General features: G+C 40.4%; 1 protein-coding gene across 1 annotated transcript; it reads left to right on the top strand.

Moving 5' to 3' along the window:
- Nucleotides 1-3059: 3059 nt before the first annotated feature.
- On the top strand, nucleotides 3060-5137 carry LOC133384109 (interleukin-17F-like). The gene is made up of 2 exons (XM_061626037.1): nucleotides 3060-3331; nucleotides 4894-5137. Exons 1-2 carry the CDS (start codon nucleotides 3060-3062, stop codon nucleotides 5135-5137), a joined length of 516 nt encoding a protein of 171 aa, XP_061482021.1.
- Nucleotides 5138-26544: the final 21407 nt, after the last annotated feature.

The raw sequence follows: 26544 nt of genomic DNA, 5'->3' as shown, positions 1-26544 counted from the left end.
AATGCAGAGTTCTTCAAAAGGGCTTTCATTAAACTGTAATGACAATTTAGATGCAATGCTTTGTACTTTTAGGGAATGGGGGGAGTCTATCATGAATTTTCCAGATACCTGAAAAGTGCCTGTTTATTGTAAGTGCTAAAAGTGTGCTAGCTCTGCTCCAGAATCCGTAGCCCCATGTAAATGAAAATAGGCGTTAATCTGATGTGGATTTCATGTGGTATGTTTAAAAGAAAAGACACCCCCTAACTTTTCCTCTGCAGAAAATGTATTGGATAGGTGCATACAGCAGCCTTAAAGCAGGGGATCAATGAAAACCAAACAGAACAGGGAAGAAAAACTTCCTGAAATAGCTGGTCATACAACTCCTTGCACTGACATAGGTAGAGGGACTCATTGATGTGATGTTATAGGATTAGAATTATCCAATAAGAGGTGCTTATGCCTTCGCAATTACACACAAGGCAGCCAACAGGGAGTACAGGGGGTCGAGACTCTTAGCTTACTTTTTTTTTTAATAAAAGGTAAGTCAATCAGAATCCATAAAGAAGTTAGAAAGCAAAATGTAGAGGCAACTGTCTAAGGCTTCAGCAGGCAGCAATGCTTAATCACTGTCGCTAAGCAATCAGAAGAAGGAATGCTGAGTACTCAGGAATGCTCAGTACTGAGTAGGAATGCTGGGACTGGAACAGAGTAAACCGTGTCTGAGAGAGACTCTAAGCATGGAATATTGTGTGCTGCCAAAGGCGGAGAGTGATCCATTTTAAATTCACTTGTTCAAAAATTTTCTTGGACGTTTGATTTTCTTAATAATGCTATTTGTTATTTAGTTTAATTTTTGCAAATTGCATTGCTTTCATTGATGCCTTTTTTTACCTGTGTTTATTTTTCTTTGTAAGCCGCTTTGAGGGCCTTTGCCCAAAAGGCGGGGTATAAATAAATTTAATAATAATACTCCCACTTGGGTGAATACAGTGTACCAGGCCAAGCAAATCCCGTTGGCATCCCTGATTGCACAAAATTCATTATGATGGAGTTGGAGTTGAAGGTGGGGAAATTATATTCTCAGAGCTATTCAAGATTGCAGTGTGAGTAAATAGAAAATGCAGTTTCCAAGCATTGAATGTGCTATTGTGAGGGAGATGTTGTTCTGGCTCTCTTTACAACGAATGGGCAATGTATTCCCCATGCAACAATATCCCTGTTTGAAAAGGCAGTTGCTAAAATGCTGGAGTTGGATGTAAGTTCAAAATCCCCATTCAGTCATGAAGTTTGTGGGGTAGTCCCTTGGGCCTGTTAGCATCTCTCACCCAACCTCAACCAACAGAATTGTTGTGAGACTAAGATGCTACTCTGAGTTTGCTGGAATAAGAGTAGGATACAAATGGAACATATAAAAGATCTATGATTTTCAATGACCATTGAAGGCAACATTTATTTTTGTGTGGTGATAGGGGTATTTGTCCAGTATAGATCCATATGATAGGTATGTGTCTATGTGCTTTTATACACAGATTATGAATATATGCCATAGATCTAGATTGTCTATTTTACAATAGGTAGGATGGAATGATGCAATAAAGTAATAGTCGCCATCAAAAAGAGGAAATAAAAAAAAAGCTGTGCAGGCAAGCTTATCAAACTTGCCATTATCTTGTAGGTCATCTATCTTTCATTCAAACAAATATGTTGGTCTAGATTCCCCATAACTAGGTAGGTGATATATTACTTGTATTTCCCTCGTTGTCCCCTTGTGTATGTGACACGTAACACTTTTGAGGAAGTGGTAAAGAAAAAAAAAGGTAAATGTGAGCCACAGCTGCCCCAGAACCACAAGTAAGGGCAGGAAAACTATCTTTGCACAGCAAATGGGGAAAAAGCTGTGATTCTGAAGACAGTATAAAAGGAGCCTAATTGCACCTACAGATGTGATTCAAGGTACTGACACTCACGTGTAGAACATCAAGCAAGATACTTTTGTAGCAGAAAAAAAGCTTACCATGGCTCCTAAAAGATTTCCCTCATTGGTGAGTACGCTGATAATGTATATTGTAATTTCCACATGTACTGCAATTTCCTAACCTACTTTCTAACAAAAAATGAAGCCAATGGTTATTGAATAGGAGCTAGATCTTCCGTCTGTCTGTCCATCTATCTGATAGCCTCAATGATAAACTATATGTAATTACAGGTGCAGTTAATATATTAGATTTGCATTTCGCAGTTGAAATGTTGTAGCACAATTATTTGGATAACAATCATTTCCTTGAATTAATAAATTTATCCTGGATTAATTGTCTTCCAGTAGATAAGCTATCAACAATGCTTCATAACTAAGACTGTGATATCCCCTGCTCAGGAGAATGTTCTACATAATTTAATGCTTCTCATAATCTTTTAGATTCAGAAGAGGAGCCTAAAACTATCTTTAGATTTGAAAGAGAATTGATATATAATCAATTCTCAGTAGGATTTCATTGTTTTTCCCCAAGAACTACTTTCCCTAGGATCCAGTCTACCTTCCTTGAGAATGGATTGCTTGATTGATGCATAAATAAATATTAACATCCTAAATGACTTGTAATAAGAGTGTGATGGTGCAAGCTTTTCTCATACAGTTGACAATGGGCTTTTGAAACCCACCTGTCAGACCTGACTTGCATCACGAACTGGCTGCAGTATAGCCCAACTGCAAGACTCCAAACGGAGCTTAGCCCTGAAAGCTGCTGTCAGTGAAAAAGATTAGCCTTGATAAATGTGAAATTTAAAAAAATAGTCTTACAAAACGTTTAAAGAATTGTCACTTCAGCAGCGAGCCACCACTGCTTGATTTCACAGATCTTGGACTTGGGAGGCAGGGCTTCAGGGGCATAGCTATGACTTTTAATAAAACTTGATCCATGGCGTCCCTTACATTCTTGAGTCTTAAACTCCAGTATTAACGTAGTGTAAACTAGTGTGGACTGTTGTGCAAAAGACTCATGTCTAATGCCAGCTGAGGTATTCTAACATCTCTTGTCAGTTTCAAATCATATCTTCTGCTCATTTGTGCCTCATATAACATGTCCTTTTGTATCCATTCTCCCTTTCAGATTAGGTTGATGGTTCTGATGCTTGCAGTGATGAGTTTAGCTTTTGGAAAAGCAGTTAAGTCTAGAAAAAACGAGGCACCTACTGAAAAAACGAATCACAACAACCGCCCAGCCCAATTTGGAACCCAAGAGAACTTCCCCTCAAATTCCCTGACGGTTTATGTACACATTGGTCACAAAGAGCCAGCCAGCATGATGCCTCACGATATCAGGAACAAGTCTACATCTCCATGGGATTACAGGTATTGTACACATTCTCAGTGACTGAAATGTGTATGCACAGAGTGCCTTTTCCACATCACAGGGTAAATTAAGAGCATTGCAGCAGTCACTCATTAGACAAGGCGCCCCTGTCAAAGACTTTGTTTTCAGGTAGGCTCGACCCTTGGCATTTCAAAATTAAGCACTGCCTGGGAGTGACAGGAAAGGATGGGGAAAGAACTGAGAATAACCCTAGCAAGAATAAAGACGGGGACTTTCAGATCTCTGTCTCTCCCTTCCAATCTGATTCCTAGAAAATCTGTATGGCTCCTAATTTTTATAATAGCAACAAAATTATTCCCAACCATGCAACATTCCATGCAATTATTCCCAACCCTAGATGTTTTAAAGTGCTGGAGAAGCACACTAGATTTGTTATGTATACATCATAGCCATGGTCCCAGCCACACTGCATATTTCTACTACTAGTCTATTGATGGTAATTGTCTGCTTGGCCTATGCACAGTTGCCTTCCCTTCCCTGTGAAACATTTGTACTGATCAGTTCAAGAGTACTTCAGGTCTCCCAAGATGGTGCCCATTCATGGGGTGATCGGCAGCAATGGTAGTAGGGCCTCACGTCAGAGACCGTTAATCAACATGGAGCTCATATTCATTTCAATACCAGTTGTTTATAGAACTCCGTGGTGGATTGTTCCCCTTCTCTCCCTTCTTAATGGCACAAAAATCAGCTGCAAGTAATGCATCTCTCACCTCACCAAGGGCCACATTCCCTTGTGGGCAACTTTCTGGTGAATGCATATCAAATGCAAAAATCATAAAGCAAAGGAGGTGGCTCTTATTTCTCTGTACACTAGGCTACACTCCAGCCACGCAAAATCCAGATGTTTCTATACTATCCACACATCTCTCCATCCGCCATTCAGGCATTCTCACGTTCTAGCCACTAGAGGTAGGTGAAGAGGAGGGCCAGTGAAGGCTATAGCTTGGGAAGAGAGGGTGCAGCCTTAGGAGGGGGTGGACTGGAGAAAGTCCTAAGAGCCAGACAGAGAGGCCTGGAGGGCTACATTGGTACCCCTGCGGGCTGAGGTTCTCCATCCCTGTCATAGCAGGAACTGACTAACTGGCAGATTATAGTATATAATATGATAGTATGATAATATGAATATAATAGCTAATCAACAACCATTTCAGTCACTTTCTCATCACATGCAGCCTCTCTTTCAAGTATCAGGATGTGTAAATCTACGAAAGTGTTGTGTTATAGACAGAAAGACTATAATTTTTCCCCTCAAGGAACTTCCCATAGGTCAGCCACTCCTGTTTCTCTTTGACCAAGATCTATAGTCAGAGTCTTATTCAGTGGTGGAGAGGAGCAATTGTGACACAGTTCAGTCTTCTCAAGCACAAGTCTGGGTATTGGATAGCTAGTAACGAGCACCTCCCATTGGTAGTTAGCATTATCTGACTCACAACAATTTATCTTTCCATTATAGGCTGTCATCTTTCAATGTTTCCTTTCAAGGTCCCATGTATTCTGGTGAATCAACAGTCTTACCCTCCTTTTGTGTTTATATTTACAGCATTAATGAAGATCCCAACAGGTTTCCCCATGTGATTTCGAAAGCCACCTGTCGCTATAATGGCTGCTTGAACTACAAAGGCCAACAAATCATCAGTATGAATTCTGTTCCTATTCAGCAGGAGATCCTGGTTCTTAGGCGAAAGCAGATGGGTTCCCAGCAAACCTATTGGTTGGAGACACAAGTGGTTACTGTTGGCTGTACCTGTGTCATTCCTACCACCAATCCTATGAAAAGCATCTGAAACTGCAGAGAACTGACCGATAGGGGTACATGATCCACTATAGGCTGAAGCTCTTACCATATAAATCACATGCTTGGATGACTCAAAAGACAAAAGCTGTATCTCATGGATGAACAGAAGTTACCATAGGCTTAGGGAAGCATTTATTCATCTTTCTTATCGGATGATGCAACTTTAAAATGTCAATTGCTTCAAAACATTTAAACATCCCATGAGAATGTTGATACAAAAAAAGATTTGGTTTAAAAATAAATAAATAAAACCAGATGCATATTTCTCCTAACTTCAGCCCACAATAACAGAAAAATCTCTCCTTGCTAAAATCCTCCCTTGTCTTCAGTTATCAAAAATATTTAAGTCCTGTCTTGTAATGAGATTTGTGTCCTCAAACCTCAACACCATGTCGTTGATTTGTCTTAATGATTAATATGTTGTATGTCCTTATATAAATGCATATGAAATGAGAAGATGAAGGAGGAGCAAAGAGGAACTTGCATCCATCTATATTTATAAGGCCTATTTATATAACTGTATTTATGCATCTGCAAAAACAGCTCAAAAACAGTTTATGTGTATTTATTCAGTAACTTATACAATGAATAAAAAGAAAGAAATGTTGAGTTGTCTGTTCACGTTTTTCAAATCACAATATTTCTTAGTGGTGGAATAAGATAATTGAGTGTTGGCATGCCTGTGTATTATAATGGTGGTAGCCAGGCCAAGGACTTCTTTAACGCATTGTGGAGGCAGCTGGCAACCTCAGGGTTGCTTATCTCCTGAGGCTCCTAAGCAAATGGAAGTCCATGGAATTCAGGCCTCTTCTTCACCCTTCTGCACCATTTCACACTAGTAGGTGCAATGCACCAGCTGAAGTGCTCTCCCCAAACATAAATAAACGTGCTCTTCTCCAAATAAAGGCAACTTCCCAAAGGTGACCTGAACACCCCTAAGGAAGGAGAGGGCACAGCAAAAGCCAAGCCCTCCTCACTACTCTTCCATCTAACGAACATGCTCTTCCAAGAGCTTATCCTTCGAGGCTTACCCTCTCGAATGCTGTGTCATTTCACAGAAAATCTGTCAGAGTCATGGAAAGGAGAGAAAGACGCACAAACTTTTTCTTCTGATCCCTGCTTCACCCAGCATTCTTCCTATTCTTCTGATCATTTGCTTAAATCACAACTTCTTCCACTTTTTCTTTCCTAGACCTCTTCCCCTTCTCTCCCAACCTTCTGAAGCAGATTAGGGGAGGGTGTGGAGCTTGGGGGGGGGGAGGGAGGAAGTCCGGTCACACAAGCAGAAATCCTTGCACTGATGGGAAGCAGTAGTAGAATACTGCCCCATGCCTTTTTGCAAGCAGTCACCTGCCGGATGCCTAATTGTGCTGCAAGAAGGGTGGGTGGGGAGCAGAGCTCAGTCTCAGACGTGATGGTATCTGTGCAGCTCTGTTTAGGAGGTAGATGGATCTTCATTTTCTGCCAACTCCCTGTTGTGCTGGGTGCAACTGCTGACCTCTGTGTGGGTCTGAACATGCCCAAGCATGAGCCTCAGGAAGTGGAATGATCCTCTATTCCAGTTGTGTACTGCACCTCTGCTTCTAAGCACCTCATTCCTCCTCCTATACTAAAGTATGAAGCTTCTGCATACTTCAGGACATCTATACATCTCTGCTTCAGAGGCAGGGATCGAGTTGTCCGGGATCTCAGAGGCAGGTCTTCGATTCCTTACTTTTTGGGGAACTAAGTCTCAGCAGGGTTCCTACAAGCCAATCAGCATGAAAGGCGAGTGTGTTAGCCACTGAGAAGAGTCTTCTAACAGGCCTCCTTGTCTTTTCCTGCTGATTGGAGCAAATCAGAGTGAAAGGAGGTGAGTCAGCCACTGAGAAAACTCTTCTCAGTAGCTAATACACTCCCCTTTCATGCTGATTGGCTCCTAGGGACATCTGTTTTTGTAGGAGAAGGCATTAACAAGGATCATATTCTCAACCCAGCAGCCAAAAAAAAGAGGAGGGGGAAGATGTATGGTTTGGTTCCAGCCTAAAGCCAGGAGTAAGGGAGGAAAAGAGAGAGAAAATACATTCAAGGGAGAGGGAGAGAAAGTGTGTGTGTGTGTGAGAGAGAGAGAGAGAGAGAGAGAGAGATGGGTTTTCAGCTTTTAAAAATGGTATGTGTGTGTGTTGTGCAAGGTAAGGAGAACTAATGAATATGCCTAAGCATGTGTGTGTGGTACAGCCAACACCAGAGATTAGAATCAGGAATTTCCATGCTCAAGTTTTACCCAAAAATTCATAAACCCTGCCCAAATGGTAGCCATAAAGGTAAAGTCAGCAGAGGAAGCTCCTTACTTTACAGCACCTCCAGTTACTTATTTTTTTCTGCATCTTTTTGTCCATTTTGGATGTGCATAGATGCCCTTATCTGTGCCTCTGCCCTGCAGAAGCTCTGGGCCAGGTGGGACACACTGGCATCTCAAAGAGGACACCCTCCTCTTTCCTGTGTTGTATGCTTTGCCGTGGTCTAGAGCAGATTGTGTGGTGGGCATTCCAAGTTACTTATTTTTTTCTGTATCTTTTTGTCCATTTTGGTTGTGCATACATGCCCTTATCTGTGCCTTGTGCTCAGCAGAAGCTCTGGAACAAGTGAGACAGACTGGCATCTCATAGAGGACACCCTCCCCTTTCCTGGAGTGTATAGTTTGTCCTGGCCCAGAGCAGATTTTGGGGTGGGCACCTCCCAGTTACTGATTTATTTCTGCATGCTGTTTTCTATTTTGGTTTTATGTAGATGCCATTATCTGTGCCCTGTGCCAGATGGGAAGCAGTGGCATCTTGTAGAGGACATCTTCCCCTTTCATGGGGTGTATGGTTTGTCCTGGCACAGGGCAGATTTTGCGGTAGGCACCCACAGTTACTTATTTTTTTCTGCATGTTTTTGTCTGTTTTGGTTGTACATTGGTGCCCTTATCTGTGCCTTGCGCTCAGCAGAAGCTCTGGGCCAGAAGGAAATCACTGGCGTCTCATAGAGGAATCCTCCCCTTTCCTGGAGTGTTTGATTTGTCCTGGCCCACAGCAGATTTTAGGGTGTGCGCCCCCAGTTAATTATTTTTTTTCTGAATGTTTTTTTCTATTTTGGGTTTGTGTAGATGCCCTTATACGTGCCTTGCACCCAGCAGAAGCTATGGGCCAGGCAGGATGCACTGGCATCTCATAGAGGACACCTTCCCCTTTCCTGGGGTGCATGGTTTGTCCTGGACCAGAGCAGAATGTGGGGTGGGCAACCCCAGTTACTTATTTATTTGTGTATCTTTTTGTCCATTTTGGTTGTGCATAGATGCCCATATCCGTGCCCTGAGCCCAGCAGAAGCTCTGGGCCAGGCGAGATGGTCTGGCATCTCAAAGAGGACACCCTCCCATTTCCTGGAGTGTATGATTTGTCCTGGCCCAGAGCAGATTTTTTATGATTTTATGAGAACATTATGCATTTATGAGCATTTCAGAAGCCTCATAATTTTGATTGAAAACATTTATTGTTATTGTTGAAGTGGAGAGTTCCCAGATCACAGCAATATATGATACGAGGACCCCAAAATATATTTCAGAGACATGTTAACTTTCCTTTGGAGTTGCTGTAGCTGTGAACTTTTCTTCTTTTTTAGTGTTTTGAACTTTCAAGCAAATGGGAACTGGGAACTAGGAAACAAACATCTGCATCGTATAAAGAATTGTGTTTGTGTTGTAAATCTTTCTCTCCCCCTCCAATTCTACTTTTTAAGGCAATTAAGCAGGGTTTACATAGATATCACTGCTTTTATTATGTAGGAAACTAATACTGATTTTATTTTTTTAAAAAAAATGTTCTGCAATAACCATCTGGACAACAAACTAGTTTTAAATCTCCAGTGTTTGTGTGTATATGGAGTCTTACCAACAACGCTGTGAGGTAGGATTGCAGACTGGAAACCAAGACAGCTCAGAACAAGAAATAAATCCCTTTAAAATCTAATAACCATAAAAACAAGTATAAATCGTTTCAAAATAGGTTAAAGTGGCATAATTGTGAATTTTGGGTTGGGTGAGTGTTCCTTATCTCTTGAGGCCGCAGTTCTGTGCAAACTTCCCTGTTTGAGTAAGCCCCATTTAATACATTGAGTATTGCTTCTGAGTAAACAAACATAGGATTGAACTACAAATAACTTTACAGGTTGTGTAAATAATAAACATCTTTGACAGTCATGCTTATATAAATATTTCTTCATTTAAAGCACATGACTTCCCCTAAAGAATCCTGGGAAGTGTAGTTTCCCCCTCACAATTATAGTTCCCACCACCCTTAAACTACAGTTCCCATGATTCTGTGGTGGGATTCATGTGCTTCAAATGTGTGTTGAATGGTGTGGATCTGCCCTAGGTATGATGTGCATTCATTAGTGAATTGAAGAGAATGATTTTTAAAAATACTTTTTTAAAACAGGGGAAGGGCTGTAGCTCAGTGGTAGGGCATATGCTTTGCATGCAAAGGTCCAAAATTCTATTTCTGGAAAAGACTGTTGCCTGGAATCCTGGAGAGCCAATTCTAGTCCATGTCATTAGTACTGAACTAGATGGTATCAAATGGCCTGAGTCGGTATAAGGTTGATTCCTTAAAATGGAAAGAGACCCAAGGGCCACAGTGACTCCAAAATTTATTTATGTATTTCATTTACAACATTTATATACTGCTTTATTGAAACCTCAAAGTGGCTTACAGAAGGAATTAAAACAACATAATTATTGGCAAAAAAGTTAGACAGGTATTTAAAAACATTAAAAACAATAAAACCAACAATGAGTCAAATCTGTAAAGAAATTTGGAACAGCCATGTTACAAGGTAGGGGCAGGGCATTCCAGGCAGGGGGTTGCCGACCTGCTTGGATATGGATATCTTTCTAGATGAAAGCTAGTTAAGCTTTACTAACAGCACAATCCAAACCGTATCTACTCAGAAGTAAGTCCTACTGAGTTCTATGGGACTTAGTAAGTGTGTTTAGAATTGCAGCCTTCAGGGGCATTCATCTTACTCTTTGAGTGTGCCCATCTAACATCTCCACGACACAATGGCCTTCTGGTGACTCGGCTGGTCTGAGGGCATGTAAACCCTGCCAGAATCAAGTAGGCTAAATTAAATGTTCTGCACCCAGGCTCCATCTTTTAGCTAAGATTTCTTAAGTTCCAATCAGAAAAAATGTTTTTGTTTGAATTGTATGCTCCAAGGAACTGTGGTTGATCCTTAATGTATCATGCTTAATGATATCACTCAGGCCTGCCCCTGAAATCTCAGGGTTTGGGATACTTCTGACCTGGCAACCCTAATCCACTCATAAGTAACTATGGGGTCACAGTGACTTGATTGGGGTCACAGTGACTCCAAAATTTATTTATGTATTTTATTTACAACATTTACATACTGCTTTATTGTAAAAAATCTCAAACGGGTTTACAGAAGGAATTAAAACAATAAAAACAGTTAAAGACAGGTATTTAAAAAAATCAAAATAATAAAACCAACAATGAGTTAAAAACAGATAAAAAACACAATAGCTTCTACATGCCTGGATAGGCTTGCCTAAACAAAAACAACCCTTCCTCTTTTTCTACTCCCTTCTGTTTTTCCCAGCATTATTGTCTTTTCTAGTGAATCATGTCTTCTCATTATGTGTCCAAAGTATGATAACCTCAGTTTCATCATTTTAGCTTCTAATTAGGGTTGCCAGGTCAGAACCATCCAAAAACTTGAGAAAATGGGGGCAGGCCCTAGTGACATCATGGGGCGGGCCCTAGTAATTTGTTCTAACACCCAATTATTTGTCTTTTTCCCAGTCCATGATATGCACAAAACTCTCCTCCAACACCACATTTCAAATGAGTTGATTTTTCCCTTATCCCCTTTTTTCACTGTTCAGCTTTCACATCCATACATAGAGATCGGGAATACCATGGTCTAAATGATCCTGACTTTAGTGTTCAGTGATACATTTTTGCAATTTAGTATCTTTATAGTTCTCTCACAGCTGCCCTCCCCAGTCCTAGCCTTCTTCTGATTTCTTGACTATTATCTCCATTTTGGTTAATGACTGTGCCAAGGAATTGATAATCCTTGGAAGTTCAATGTCCTCATTGTCAACTTTAAAGTTGCATAAATCTTCTGTTGACATTACTTTAGTCTTCTTGACGTTCAGCTGTAGTCCTGCTTTTGTGCTTTCCTCTTTAACTTTCATCAGCATTTGTTTTAAATCATTACTGGTTTCTGCTAGTAATATGGTATCATCTGCATGTCTTAAATTATTGCTATTTCTCCCTCCAGTTTTCACACCTCGTTCATCTTGGTCCAATCCCGCTTTCCATGTGATATGTTCTGCGTATCGATTAAATAAATAGGGTGATAAAATACACCCCTGTCTCACACCCTTTCTGATGGGGAACCATTCGGTTTCTCCATATTCTGTCCTTACAGTAGCCTCTTGTGCAGAGTATAGGTTGCGCATCAGGACAAACCACCATTTCTTTTAAAGCATTCCATAGTTTTTAATGATCTACACAGTCAAAGGCTTTGCTGTAATCTATAAAGCACAGGGTGATTTTCTTCTGAAATTCCTTGGTCTGTTCCGTTATCCAACGTATGTTTGCGATATGATCTCTGGTGCCTCTTCCCTTTCTAAATCCAGCTTGGATGTCTGGCATTTCTTGCTCCACATATGGCAAGAGCCTTTGTTGTAGAATATTGAGCATTATTTTACTTGCATGAGATATTAAGGCAATAGTTCTGCATTCCCTGGGATCCCCTTTCTTTGGAATTCGAATGTATATTGAATGCTTCCAGTCTGCGGGCCATTGTTTAGTTTTCCATATTTCTTGATAGATTTTTGTCAAAATTTGGACAGATTCAATCTCAGTAGCTTGTAGCAACTCTGTTGGTATGCCATCCATTCCTGGTGATTTGTTTCTTCCAAGTATTTTAAGAGCAGCTTTCGCCTCACATTCTAGAACTTCTGGTTCTTCATCATACGGTTCCTCCATGAATGAATCTGTCATCTTGGCATCTCTTTATAGAGTTCTTCAGTGTATTGCTTCCATCTTCCTTTTATTTCATCTTGGTCTGTCAGTGTGTTGTCCTGTTGATTATTCAACATCCCTACTCTTGGTTTAAATTTCCCTTTCATTTCTCTAATCTTTTGGAATAGGGCTCTTGTTCTACCCTTTTTGTTGTCCTTTTCTATTTCTATACAATAATTAATGTAATAGTTATCTTTGTCCCTATGTACTAGTCACTGTATTTTGCATTTAGGGTTCAGACTGTGTTTCTATCTCCTTTTGCTTTTGCTTTCCTTCTCTCTTTAACCATTTTAAGAGTTTTTTCAGTCATCCATTGAGGTCTTTCTCTCTTTTTAACTAAAGGTATTGTCTTTTTGCATTCTTCCCTGATAATCTCTGACTGCAATCCATAGTTCTTCTGGTTCTGGGTCACATAAGTTTAAAGCCTCAAACCTGTTCCTTATTTGATCTTTATATTCTTCTGCGATGTTATGTAAATTGTATTTTGGCATTATGATTGCTTTGTTCTTCTTTTTACTCTGATTTTCGAAACGACCAGTTCATGATCTGTACAGCAGTCTGCTCCTGGTCTTGTTTTCGCAGAAAGTATGGAATTTCTCCATCTTCTGCTACCAATTATAGCATCAATTTGATTCCTATATTGACCATTTGGTGATGTCCACGTGTACAGTCGTCTTTTCGGTCGCTCAAAAAATGTGTTCACAAGAAACAAATTATTGGCTTCACAGAATTCAGTAAGTCTTTCTCCTGTTTCATTTCTATCTCCTAAGCCCCATTTCCCCACAATTCCTAGTTCTTCTCTGTTCCCTACTTTCGTATTCCAGTTTCCCATGATTATCAGCACATCTTGTTTTGGTGTGTGATTAATTTCGTCCTTTACTTCTGCGTAAAATCTCTCCAATTCCTCTTCTTCTGTGTTTGCTGTTGGAGCATAGACTAGGATGATGGTTATGTTAATAGGTTTCCCATTTAATCTCATTAATCTCACTCGCTCAGACCTTGCATTGTAGCTCCTAAATGCTTTTGCTATACCACTTCTCACTATTAAAGCAACCCCATTTCTTCTTAATTTCTCATTTCCTGCATAAAATATTTTGTAGTTGCCTGATTGAAAATGTCCCATTCCCATCCATTTTAATTCACTCACGCCAAGTATTGTAATGTTGATACGTTCCATTTCTTGCGTGACAATTTCTAACTTTCCCTGCTTCATGCTTCTCACATTCCATGTTCCTACTGTGTGCGTCGTACAACTCTGGACTCTCCTTTCACATCTGTGCGCATCAGCATCTGGGCTTCCTTTCGGCTTTGACCCAGCTGCTAATTAGTCGCAGCACTACTCGTACTTGTCCTTTGTTCTTCTCCAATAGCTTGTTGAGTGCCTTCTGACCTGGGGGTCTCATCTTCCAGCACTATCTCGTGCTGCATTTTGGATACTCTGTTCATAGGGTTTTCGTGGTAAGAGATATTCAGATGTGGTTTACCATTGCCTTCCTCTGAGTTTGGATGCATCTAGCTTGGCCCTAAAAACGCAAATGTTATTGTTAGTGTGTTCTCTGGCTGGGCTTATGTACCACTGGTGTTGCTGCCTTGTATTTCGGATGTGGGAGTGGAGAGTGGAGAACAGTTATTTTGGGCTCTCCCTGGACTCCAGTGAGTGTTTTAACTTATGCCATGTCTTTTCTAGACTCCCATTGATGGTGGCAACTGGCAAGACTAACCGTTGGATGAGCATACGATTCCAACTCCTTTTTATCCCTTCCCCATTATACCCCCAACACCCCCTTGGACAGGTAGTGCTGTGAGTGCAAGGTTTATTCTGACTGTAGATGCACATCTGTGGAAGGAATGTAAAAAAGAAAGGTGGGAAGCTAGTACTTCACCAGTCTAACTTTTTCCCTTACCAGCATAATGCTTCGGTGGCACACTGGAGTTGGGGAGCAATTCTGTTCCATCCAGCATGCGTAAGTCATAGATAGAATTGTAGTTAAGTGCTTTTTTTTAAGGTAAGAGGTTTATATAATCATTCTCTATAACAAGCATCATCATTGCCATTGACATTTAGACCACTTTTAGAACAAATGCCTTCTCAAGGCAGCTTACAAGATAAAAATACAATTCGCTCACAATAAAAAAAATAGGGTGATATCTGACAGTGTACATCCGCCAGGAAAACAGGCACCATTTGCAAAACAGATTCTCCCTTCCCCCTGCAGTCCCCCAGATCTGATCCAAAGGGTTGGGGGAACCTCCTCGACAAATTTGGGGAAGTGTGGGGGACTGCACAGGAGAGGAGATGAAGCAGAAGTCCCTTTGCATGAGGAAAAGTCTCCGCAAACAACATTGGATATCACTATTACTAATAAAAGCAGTTAAATTAAAACCAGCCCCAAACAACTAAAACATATCTGAAATACTGTGAAGCAGTACCCCATCTCAAGCAAAGGGCTGAGTACAGGTGGGTTTTTAGAGCTCTCCTAAATTCCTGGTAATGACAAACCCACACTGGTAAAGCAGTCCAATGGTGCAAGGCCACCCCTGAAACAAAGTCCGTATTCCTTATGCACAACAGACTGTCCGCTCTCAGAGATCAGATGTGAGGTATACTGGATGAGGTGGCCCAGGAGTAGGCTTCTGCCACTGCCACTTTTCCACAGTGCTAGAAATCCTCTTTAAAAATTAATTAGAAATTTAAAGGAACTAAAACAATTTTAACTAAATTAACTAAAGAAAAATTCTAGTCACTGCAGAAAAGCTGTGATGGTGAGGGAAGGGTCTTTCCTGGATCAAACCTCTCCAGATAGGGCAACTGCTGAACTGCCTGCCTAAGCTAGTAAAAAGCACTCCTGGCCCTTCTCACTCACCTGAGCTTCCCCAGTTAATGCTAAGTCCAGGAGCACTCTCAAACTGCCCACTTCATCCTTCAGAGGGAGTAGAAACCTGTCTAAGATTTAGTTGTAAAACTCCATCCGGAATAGCTGATTTCCCTATCCACAACCACTTTGTCTTGTCTGGATTTAGCCTCAGTTTACTTGCCCCCATCCACCTCATCCAAGAATTCTCTAGCCTCCCTTGGATTAGTCAGTGGGAATGAGAGGTAGAACAAGCATGGTGCCTGGCCTGGCCAAAGGGCACTTAAACCCTTCTTGCTAGAAGCAAGTAGGCTAGATTAAATGTTCCCTAAACGGTTCCATCTTTTAGCTAAGATTTCTATCTTAATTTCCAATCACAGAAATGTTTTTGTTTGAATTGTATGCTCCAAGCAACTGTGGTTGATGCTTAATGTATCATGCTTAATGGCATCAGTAGGGCCCACCCCCATGACATCAATAGGGCCTGTCTCTGAAATCTCAGGGTTTGGGATGCTTCTGACCTGGCAATCCTAATTCCACTGGGTTGCTGCTGAGCAAAATGAACCAGGATTGAAAGAATCCAATGAGGGTGATCACAAATTGCTACACAAATGTGGAGAACTGAATTTAATACTGGACAAATGAGAAATTGACATCCTTCCATCCCTAATAGCTATATACTTTTATTCTCTGTATAGCTGTATAGGATAAACTGTTGTTGGATACTGGACATAACTGAAGGTTATTATACCTATCTGAGCAATTTGGGTGCCAGTGTTATCGATCATATAATGGTTTCAGTCTCACTTTTCCCTTTAGTAAGTGCTTTTGAAATTCTTGGAAGAACAGAAAGCGATCATCTCCCCTTAGTGGTGACTTTAAATCCCTTGTTGGAACGGATGCCAATAACAGATACAACTAATCTTACCGGGGAAATGCTGGGCGAAAGGAGACTGAAATGGTCTAACAAATTAAGTAGTAACATCCAGCAAAAACTACAAAACAATTTTCTGATGAGCAGGCGACAACAATTTGGGGATAACTCAGCGAATCATATAGATATTTTCCAGCAAATAGTTACTGAACTTAGACCTTGTTTAATAACAACTAAAGATAAAAGTAAACAGATATTCCAACACGGCTGGTTTGATGCAGAGTGTAAGAAGGCTAAGAAAGTATTAAAAAAAAAAATCAGAGAATCCTGTAAGAAACCTTCAAAAGAGAAAACGGAAGAGTTAATTAAATGTAGGACGGAATATAAAAGTTTACTTAAAAATAAGAAAGGGGTATATATAAAAACTCAGTGGCAAGAATTGGAACAAACAGTAAGGGAACACAATGAAGGTAAATTCTGGGAGCTGGTTGCACGAGGATTAAAGGAAATAAGATCTACCTCGGAGGCTGCAGTCCCTGCTTCTTCCTGGATTAAGCACTTTACTAACTTATTTGGTGGTCAACCTAATGATAGTGCAGAGATTGAGATATCTAAAAACTTTGATAACTTACCTGAGTGGCATCCAGTAACTACACATGAGATAAAGACGCTTATTGCATCCTTGAAAACTAAAAAAGCACCAGGAGAAGATATGCTTCCCCCAGAACTCTTTACAGAAAATGTAGACTGGTGGATACCCATCCTGGTTGGATTATTCACCACAATCAACAGCTCTGGTCAAATGCCTCTCGGATGGAAAACAAGCATAATATTTCCAATCTATAAAAAAGGGGATAGAAATGACCCACAAAACTATCGTCCAATCAGTTTGTTAGACATCCCCTCAAAAATATATGCTCGATATTTACTGCAAAAACTAACTGATTGGCTGCAAGATAATTTGATTATCCAGGAAGAACAAGCAGGGTTTAGAAGAGGTTACAGCACGATTGACCAATGCTTTGTCTTAAATCATATTATAGCGAAATACACTAAGAACAGAAGACATCTGTATGCTGCCTTTATTGACCTCACTGCAGCTTTTGACTCAATCAACAGATCCAGACTATGGGAGAAATTACAAAGCATTGAGATGGATCGTAGACTTTTACAGTTGATTCAAGAGTTGTATAGCAACACAGAACTGAGGATCAGAATTGGCTTAAAGGGTGCATTAACTGAAGCTTTGAAAACTACACGAGGGGTGAAGCAGGGATGCATTTTGGCTCCCACTCTTTTCAATATTTATATCAATGATCTGGTCCCATGGTTAGCTCGAGTAGATTCGCCTGCACCAGCAATTAGCAATAGAAAGATTTTTATTTTAATGTATGCAGATGACTTGGTACTTATTTCTCTTTCTCGTTTGGGCCTTAAAAACCTCCTTGACTCATTCAGCACTTACTGTAAAAATGAGAATCTATTGATAAACTACTCTAAGTCTAAAATTATGGTCTTTGGCAAACGTAATCCAAGGTATAAATGGTGTTTGGATCAACAGGTCTTAGAACAAGTCCGCTCATTCAGATATTTAGGGATAGTTTTCAGCGAGTCCCTTTCGTGGAAACGGCATAGTGAGATGATTAAGCTGAAAGCAGAGAGAACAATTGGAGCCTTAATGAAATTTTATTATAATAAGGGTGGACAATTGATCGAACCTGCCTTAAAGATCTTTGGCAGTAAAGTAGTCACACAAATGCTCTATGGGGTAGAGGTATGGGGAGCAGATACGAATGTGATCACAACCCTGGAAATAGTGCAGAATAAATTCTTTAGAAAACTATACTCCTTACCCCCAGGAACACCTGCAGCTTTCTTGAGAACAGAAACTGGCTGGCCATCTATAAAGATAAAAGCTGTGTGGCTCCGCTTGAATTATTTTAAGCGAATTGCTTCTTTGATAACGGAACGTTTACCAACTTTGTGTTATAAGGAGTTAGAAAATAACCATAACTGGAAGTTAATGTCCCATAACCTTTTAAATAGCTACCATCTTCCCGAGCTAAAATATCTCGTGGACATAGAAAAAAGACACCTAAGGGACTGGCTCCTTTGGATAGACGCTAAAAGAGATCTCTGTCTAATCAAAAAATCCAGATTTTCTACTTATTTTGCATTAGTGAAAACAGAACATTTTAGAGCTTGTTATCTGACTAAATTAAGGCTAGCCCCCTTAAGAATTGCTTTCATGGAACTTCGGTTCCAAGTTATGCCTACAGCGGTACTGGATGGTCGTTATCAGAAAGTGCCATTTGAAAGAAGACTGTGTATTTGTGATCTAGGAGAGGTGGAGGATATTGTGCATTACATGTTAAGATGCCCTCTTTACGATCACCCAAGAGAGAGATTTATTAAACCTTTGTTGTCCCAGGGAAATGGGAACCCCCTGGAGGAGACCTTATATCTCCTGAGTGATGTTAACAGCTACGTGACCCACAAGGTGGCTCTTTTTGCCCTTGCGGCAAAAAAGATCAGAAAAAAAGAATTAGACTACATAGCAATTAACTGCCAGGGAGACTCTGCTTGTTAATTTTTATTATGTATATTTTCTATGTCTTTGTTTATATTCAATATTAAAGTTTTGTACAGTATTTGTCATGGCTTATGGCTAGCACAATAAACATTACTTTGACTTTGACTGTTGTTGGATGTGTTTGAGTTACAGCTACTCTATGCTAAGCATAACCATATCTGTTGTGAGATTATCTATTATCTATTAAATGCTCTTTTCTAACACATCAGCTTCAGAAGGCAATGCAGCATAAGCTACTGCAGAGTAAATGATACAACACACAACTGGCCGAGGAAAGACTTTATAATGTTTAACAACGGTGTGTGGGATCTGGACTGATGTTACAATTCCAGAATATCACTATTTTCATCTGTGGAACGTTGCACGATACTCAGTAGCATGGCGACAATGCAAGGGAAATAGGAGACAGAAGGAGCCTCTGCTCTGATTGAGTACATACATATGGTCATGTATATCTGTTGATTCCTTTCTGCCTCACTCCTGTGGCGGCTTATTACATGTTTATTCTGTTCTTTGCTCAGCACCTTTGAGTGATATACTTGGAACAGATCTGTAGAGTGGTGAGTTGGGCAGCTACAGATTTTGTACTTGGCCCAGAAAATCCTGCTGTGTGGTACTTTGACAGGGGATATCGGTGTACTTTTCTCTTGCACATTTCATGAGATTTCAGTCCACTGATGACAGTGAAAAACCATAGACAGCATTTTGACCTCCTTCCAGGAATGTCTGCCAAAATATACCTATGGAACCCAGACCTTTAAAATGTGGGCCATTTTTGTTTCTGGTGTTTCAACCAACAAGGGCTTGAAATAAGCACATGTCTAGCTTTCTTTCCCTCCTACGCCTGTGCGTTGCAGTGTGGTTGGAATGCTGAGTCAGCCTGTCCTACATTCAACGCCTCTGCAAAGCACTTCCTGGTGGAGAAAGCAGCTGTATTGGAAAGGGGTGAGGATGATACAAAGCCCTGTAGGATAGCAACCAGTCTGCTTTTCCTCTGGCATGATCTAATGGCTGGTCTCATGGGCCTTCAGAATGGGCCTCTTCACACATCACTTTTCACATAAACCATGATTTGTGAAGGAGACAACCCGTGTTTTGAAAAATATGTACAATGCATGTAAACCACACACCCAACAGCCAGAAATTGCTTGAGACTCACTATGTGTCCACACCTGCATTCGGTTCCTGCAGAGGTGCCATTTTGGATTTCATGGCACTGGGAGGAGAGATTTCAGTTGGATTTTTAGCAACTCCCTTATAGACATATATTGACAATTAAATGCCAAAAATATGTTTAAAAATATCATTTGTTGTGGTAACATTATACTTCATAATAGCTGTAGCAATGTTAAGTACTTTTTTTGAATTGTTTTGAAAGGTTATCAGTTCTCTTTCCTATTATCCTAAAGCAATGTTATTTTTAAAAACCCCGTAGTTTTTTATTCCAGTTTTACAGATTTCAAAATTATATCATGCAAGGTATCTAATCTCCCCTTAAGAGGGTGAAAGGGTTCTATATTAATGAGATAATGTTAAAAGAAGTCATACTGTCATATACACACACACACTCTTAACTGGTCCCTAAAGGGGGGGGGAGGAAGCAAATATGAGCAGGGGAGGGAAACCCAGGTGATTTATTTAGTTTTGAAAACAATAATGTTGCTGTTTATTTCTACATTTTTTTGTTTTATTTTCTAAAGTAATTATAGTTTCCCAAAAGGCAATACAAATGACAAGCAAATGATATGTCTTCATTAGATCCCACTGATTTAACTAATTTATAGTCAATTTTCTTGAGTGTACCGTATTTGAGCAAGGCTCTCAAATGCATGGTGATGACCCAAATACAGGCATTCCTGAGGATGACAATAGAGTCAAAAGTGGGCTAAAGGAGGAAAAGGAGATTGCAGAGAAGCTGAATGAATTCTTTGCATCTGTCTACAGCAGATGATAAAGGTAAAATAGTAGTGACTGAAATACCTTTCGCAGGAAGGGGGTACTCTTCCCTCCAAGGAAGCTTGCTGTGATTTGTGGCCCCCCTTCAATAGGAGTTGCCAGGAACCATTATATCTTTTTGGCAGAACAGGTTGCATGTCTCTTCCTTACATTCTGCAACACCTTCCCCCCACTCATTTTTAATGTTTTGCCTTATTTTATTCCTGCTCAATTATGTGTTACATGATTTTGTTGTTAGCTGACATGTGGATCCTGATAGTTTGAGAAGTGAGATATAAATATTTTGAACAAATAAATAATATCATATCTCGGACAATATTTTTGCAAGAGGGCGATAAAAGAAAAACAAACCAATAGGCTTATTTGATGTGAGGGAAATAGTTTTTTTATTTAATGCATTCTTAATGACCAGATACAAATACAAATAATTCAGAGATTTGCATAAACGAAATAGATGATTTTGTAATTGCATTTTTTCCACTCTTGGAATCAAGCATTTACTTATATTGTGGCATTAGTATTCCCTCAAAATACTGTTTGCACTGAAGGTCAGCAGGATGTAAAGAACATGGCAACTTCTGTTGTGAGCCCAACAAAGGCTTAGACTGGGTTTAAAAAAAAAAGTCGTTCCCTCCTATGTCACATGACAAACTGCCTTTGGAACTGGGGAAGGGGGAAGTTTAAAAAGTAGTGTATGATACAGCATGAAGGGGAGGTCAGTTGCTTTAAGACAAAATCCACTGGAGGAATGTAAACTCCTTGTGTGAGCCAAAGAAGCTGATTAGATTAAATTTTTTAAGTCTTGTTACACCTTTTTTTTTTAAACTGGCACTTGCAATAAAATTCCCTGGCTTCAAGAACTAACATGAATCATTTATCTAAATATTTTGTTTTCTCTGGAGCGACTTAATTTTGCTTGCTACTATGATTCCTTCATATTTCAGTTAGATTTGGGTAACCATTGGATATAAATTAGGCATGTTGTGTTCCGTGTTTTGTTTTGAAACTGTTTCAGACTCCATTCTTGTTCAGGTCCTATAATGTTGCTCCTTTAATAGGATAAATTGATTGCTGAGTGATTGATACTGATTTTGAGATGCTCTCTTAAATTGGAAAGTTGCTGTAAAGGCCAAGGAAATCACATAAATCTGGAGTATAGCAGCAAAATGATTTTGCCTTAATTTGGGTAAGGAGTTCGGCAGATTGGTAGAGCAGGAGACTTTGACATGTCTATATGATCACTGAACCAGTGCAGAATAAATGTATGGGGTAAAATTAAGGAGGTGAAGGGGTTTTATTTTATTTTGTAATTGATGATCAGGATCAAGGCTATTTAGTTTGAAACAGAGAAGTTTATTAGAAATGGTGGTGGGGAGCAGAGCTTGGAAGTAAGTAGTTACAAGTAACGAATTACTTGTAATTCATTACTTTTTTGAGTAACGAGTGGGTAACTTCATTACATTTTGCTGGTAATAGAACAAGTAGTAACTTCATTACTTTTGAGGAGTAATTGTAATGTTTCCAGCATTACTTTTGCGCATTACTTGGGGGGGAGCAGGGGAAGTCTTCTGCTCCACTGATTTGTGAATAAAAATCATGTGCTTCAAATTGCGTTTCTGTGCAGTGTTGTTCTTCCTTCATGCTCTATGGGTGCTTAGGAGGCGCCGAGGGAGGAGGTGGAGACGGGGTGGAGAAAACAATTGTTTAAAAATTGACAGGAGTGGAAGGAGAAAAGAGCTGGAGGCAATATATATATACAAAAATATGTGTGTTGGGGTATCATCATTGCTGGGGGTGGGGTGAGGGGATGTGAGATTCTGTTATGCCATTCTGTTAATCTTATGGATAAAAAAAATCCTACTACCCTCTGTGTGTGTGTGCTTATTTTTAATGTTGCTTTAGGCTACTTAAATGTGCAGCAGCCAAGGCCAGCACCTTGTAGGCAATTATTTTTTTAAAAAGTAACTAAAATGTAATTGTAGCAATTACTTTTGAGCAAAAGTAAAGTAATCAGTTACTTTCAGAGCAATTGCAATTGTAACGGTAATTACTACTTTTTGGGAGCCATGTAACTAACTGTAATTTATTACTTTTTAAAAGTAATCTTCCAAGCTCTGGTCTGAGCCCTTTTCAGAGCCTTCCATAAGGCCAGGAGAGCCTGGCTCACATGCCTATGGAGAAAAGGCATCAGCTGCAGGGAGATAACAGGTTAATTGCAGCGACAAGGAATCTGTGGCCCTCCAGATGTTGCTGGACTCCATCAGCCCCCCCCCAGGTGAGGGAAATTTGGAGTTGTAGTCCAACAACATCTGGAGGGCAACAGGTTCCCCATCCTTGCTTGTTCAGATTCATGTTAGCCTCGATGCCTGAACAAAACCTCCATATCCCAAGGTGGTATATCTGATGCTGGGGACTGTCAACAGGGAAGCAAGCCATCATCTTTCATGCCTTCATCACAGGCTTGCTGGAGGCTTCTGGTTGGTCCATTGTGGGAAACAGATTGTTGAAATTAGAGGCAAACCCCCTTGGCTCTTCTTATGCAAGAATAGCCAAACTGAACCTCCACTTGTCAAGGCAGTATACTTCCGCGGACCAAATGCAGTAAAGGGGGGGTGGACAATGAGGAAGGCCTTGCCTTCTCATGGGTTTCCTTAGATGTTTCTGGCCAGCTGCCATTGGAAACAGAATACTCGGCCAGTTGGATTTTTGGAGCCTCCACAATCAGAGGCAGTCTATCTCCGAGTGCTAGAATCTGGGGACAATGAGCTGGATGGTGGCGGCTGTTTGTCTGCTGCGCCTGCAAGTCGCTTGTGAGATGTCAACATTCCATTATACACAGAATCTCCTAGTTATTTTTTGACACAATTTTCTCCCCCGAGCTGCCTGAAGGATAAAACTGACCACTGTTTATAGGAACCGGTATAGGAACCAAAAGCCCCCAACCCTCTGGGGACTTACCTCTGTGCTGGGAAATACTTGTAAGCTTGGAAAATCAATAAACGGATGTATTTGTTTTAATTACAGTTCTGAGTTTGTGGTTTTCCCTGTGGTTATACTTTACTCCCTATTCCAGTGGATTACTACTGAGCAAACTGAATCAGGACTGAATGATACATTGGCCAAAATTGGGCCTGATTAACAAAGTGCAATTTATTTATTTATTTTATTACATTTGTATACTGCCCCATAGCCGAAGGTGTGAGATACCACCTGGCAATTTAATTTCATTTTACCTGAGATTAATGCATATTTAGTCAGCAGTAGGTCTCATTGCATTTAATGGCTTTTACTCCCAAGTATGTGTGTGGAGACCTGCAAGTTTAGATTGCTATCCTATATGCACTTACCTGGGGCAACTGTAGGATTGTGGTTTTAGTGCCTTCCTGATACACCACTTATACATACACACGTTTTAAACAGTATTGAGGAGTTACAGATTGTTGTTGGGTTGGTTATTTCCTTGTTCTTTTTTGTTTTCCATATTTTGATATATACTTGGACAGGAGAAGTACAGAAACATTTTAAAGTTTAACTGAATATCCATTAATTTCTGGAAGGCTCATTTATTCAAATCAAAACTAGTAGCATAGTGGCAAATTCAGAAGTGCAGGGTTTCTTCATGATAGTTACAGCAAACCCCCCCCCTCTTTTTGCTGTGGGGTTGAGAATGAGATCCTTGTTAATATCTTCTCCCATAACAACAGACATCCCTAGGAGCCAATAGTCATGAAAAGGGAGAGTGTTAGCTACTGAAAAGAGTCTTCTCTGTCACTAACTCACCTCCTTTCACTCTGATTGCTTCCAATCAGCAGAAAAGGTTGAGGAATAATGTTAGAAGACTGTTCTCAGTGGATAACACAATCCCTTTTCATGCTGATTGGCTTGTGGGATGCTGGAGACTTAGGGACCCTGATGGGACCCTGTTCCCAAAAAAGTACAGGGTCTAAGAACCCCCGAGACCCTGGACCACTACACCCCTGATCAAAGCTCATAAGGCAATTTGAAAATAGGCACCTTTCTTACACTGAGTCAGACCACTGGTCCATCTAACTCAGTATTGTCTATACCAACTGGCAGCATTTCAGATAGGATTTTCTCTCACCCCTACCTGGAGATGCCAGGGATTGAACATGGGACCGTCTGCATTCAAAGCAGATGCTCTGTACCTGAGCCATGCCCCCCTGCTATGCAAATCAAGAATGCCCATAGAAATTGCAAAAACTGGGGATGTGGCAGTAATATGGGTTGCAAAAAAAAAATCATATCAAGGGTGTACAGTGAAGGGACATGAGAGGCAGACTTATTCCTGTGGCTCATATCGAAAGTTTACTATAAACCTGCTTGTTTCTAAGTTCAGAAAAACATGTGCTTTATATTTCAGATGTGGTTTGGTGGTGGAGGTTGACACATCTGGTGAGTGACTGATTTGTGACAGATACTTCCTCACAGACAATGCTACAGATGGCTGGAAGGGAAGCCCCAAGACCCACAGAGCAGCATAACTGCTCCTAAGTGTAAAGCGTGTGTGTGAAGGGGGAAATGAGAGCTGTCAGCAAAATTGACTACATCTTCATTGTATTGCTGTCCTGGACTCTCGCTGGGAGGAAAGACTAGATATAAATCAAATAATAAAATAAATAAATGGCTTAGACTGGGTATAGAACATTTAAAGCATTTGAGTTCTGTCTGTTACTAACTGACAATTTCAGTTTTTCATATTTCCAATCTTAAATTCAGTTCTCCACATTTCTACACCAATTTATGTTTGCATTTTTTCTAAAAAAAAGATTCTCATAAATATTCATGTGTGTTTTAGTGCGAACTCTTAATATCCACATTTTTGTATGCAGTTGTGTCTAATATTCACATTTTTTCAAAGATTTCCTGAAGAGAATGCATTTTGTGTAATTTTCACTAATATAATGCACAAATATACACTTTGCTGCAGTATAGGAATTTTTGTATGCATTGTTGGCTGGACAACTGCATTGCAAAGTTCAGGGAAGTGTGAATTTCAAAGGAAGGCTATGTTCATATTATTTTGCAAACTGTGCATTAAGTAGGTTCACCTTTAGATGTGAACTGAATCAAATTTCTTCCCCATCCCTATCTGTTACTATGTACAAGTTAGGTAAGACAATTGACTTATGGTTTGATTTAAATCTTCCTTGGCAGTTTGTCAACAATCTTTGACACTATTTTTCCTCTTGACAATAAGGGTTAGAGATAGTTTTATTTATTTATTAAATTTATTAGTCGCCCATCTGGCTGGCTGTCCAGCCACTCTGGGCAACATACAAAGTAAAAACATGCAAATACATTAAATCATTAAAAATGTCAACAACAATAATAAAACCTAACCCACCCCAAAAGCCTGCCTGAAGAGCCAGGTCTTCAAGGCCCAGCGGAAGCTCATCATAGAGGGGGCATGGCAGAGGTCATTTGGGAGGGAATGCCACAAAGTGAGGGCCACAATTGAAAAAGCCCTCTCCCTAGTTCTCACCGGTCTAGCTGTTTTAACTGGTGGGATAGAGAGAAGGCCTTTTGAGGCTGATCTTGTTGAGCGGCATCTCTGATGATGTTGGAGGCGCTCCTTCAGATAGACTGGGCCAAAACCGTATAGGGTTTTAAAGGTCAGAACCAACACCTTGAATTGGGCCCAGAAAACAACCGGTAACCAGTGTAACTCCTTCAGCACTGGAGTTATGTAATCTCGCCGGCGGCTGCCTTCAGTCAGGCGAGCCACTGCTTTCTGTACCAGTTGCAGCTTCCCGACTGTTTTCAAGGGTAACCCCACGTAGAGCGCATTACAGTAGTCTAGGCGAGAGGAGACCAGGGCATGTACCACAGATGGGAGCAGATGGTTGGGAAGGTAGGCACACAGCCTCCGTATCAGATGGAGTTGATACAGCGCTGCCCGGCTCACAGCCGAGACCTGAGCCTCCATGGACAGCTGGGAGTCAAGAATGACCCCCAGGCTGCGGACCTGGTCTTTCAGGAGCAATTATACCCCAATGAGCACCAGGTCAACATCCCCCAACCTTCCC

This window comes from Rhineura floridana, chromosome 4 (genome assembly GCF_030035675.1).
Source record: "Rhineura floridana isolate rRhiFlo1 chromosome 4, rRhiFlo1.hap2, whole genome shotgun sequence".
Taxonomy (NCBI): Eukaryota; Metazoa; Chordata; class Lepidosauria; order Squamata; family Rhineuridae; genus Rhineura; species Rhineura floridana.
The sequence above is the reverse complement of the archived record's forward strand: the minus strand, read 5'-3'. Positions and strand labels throughout refer to the sequence as shown.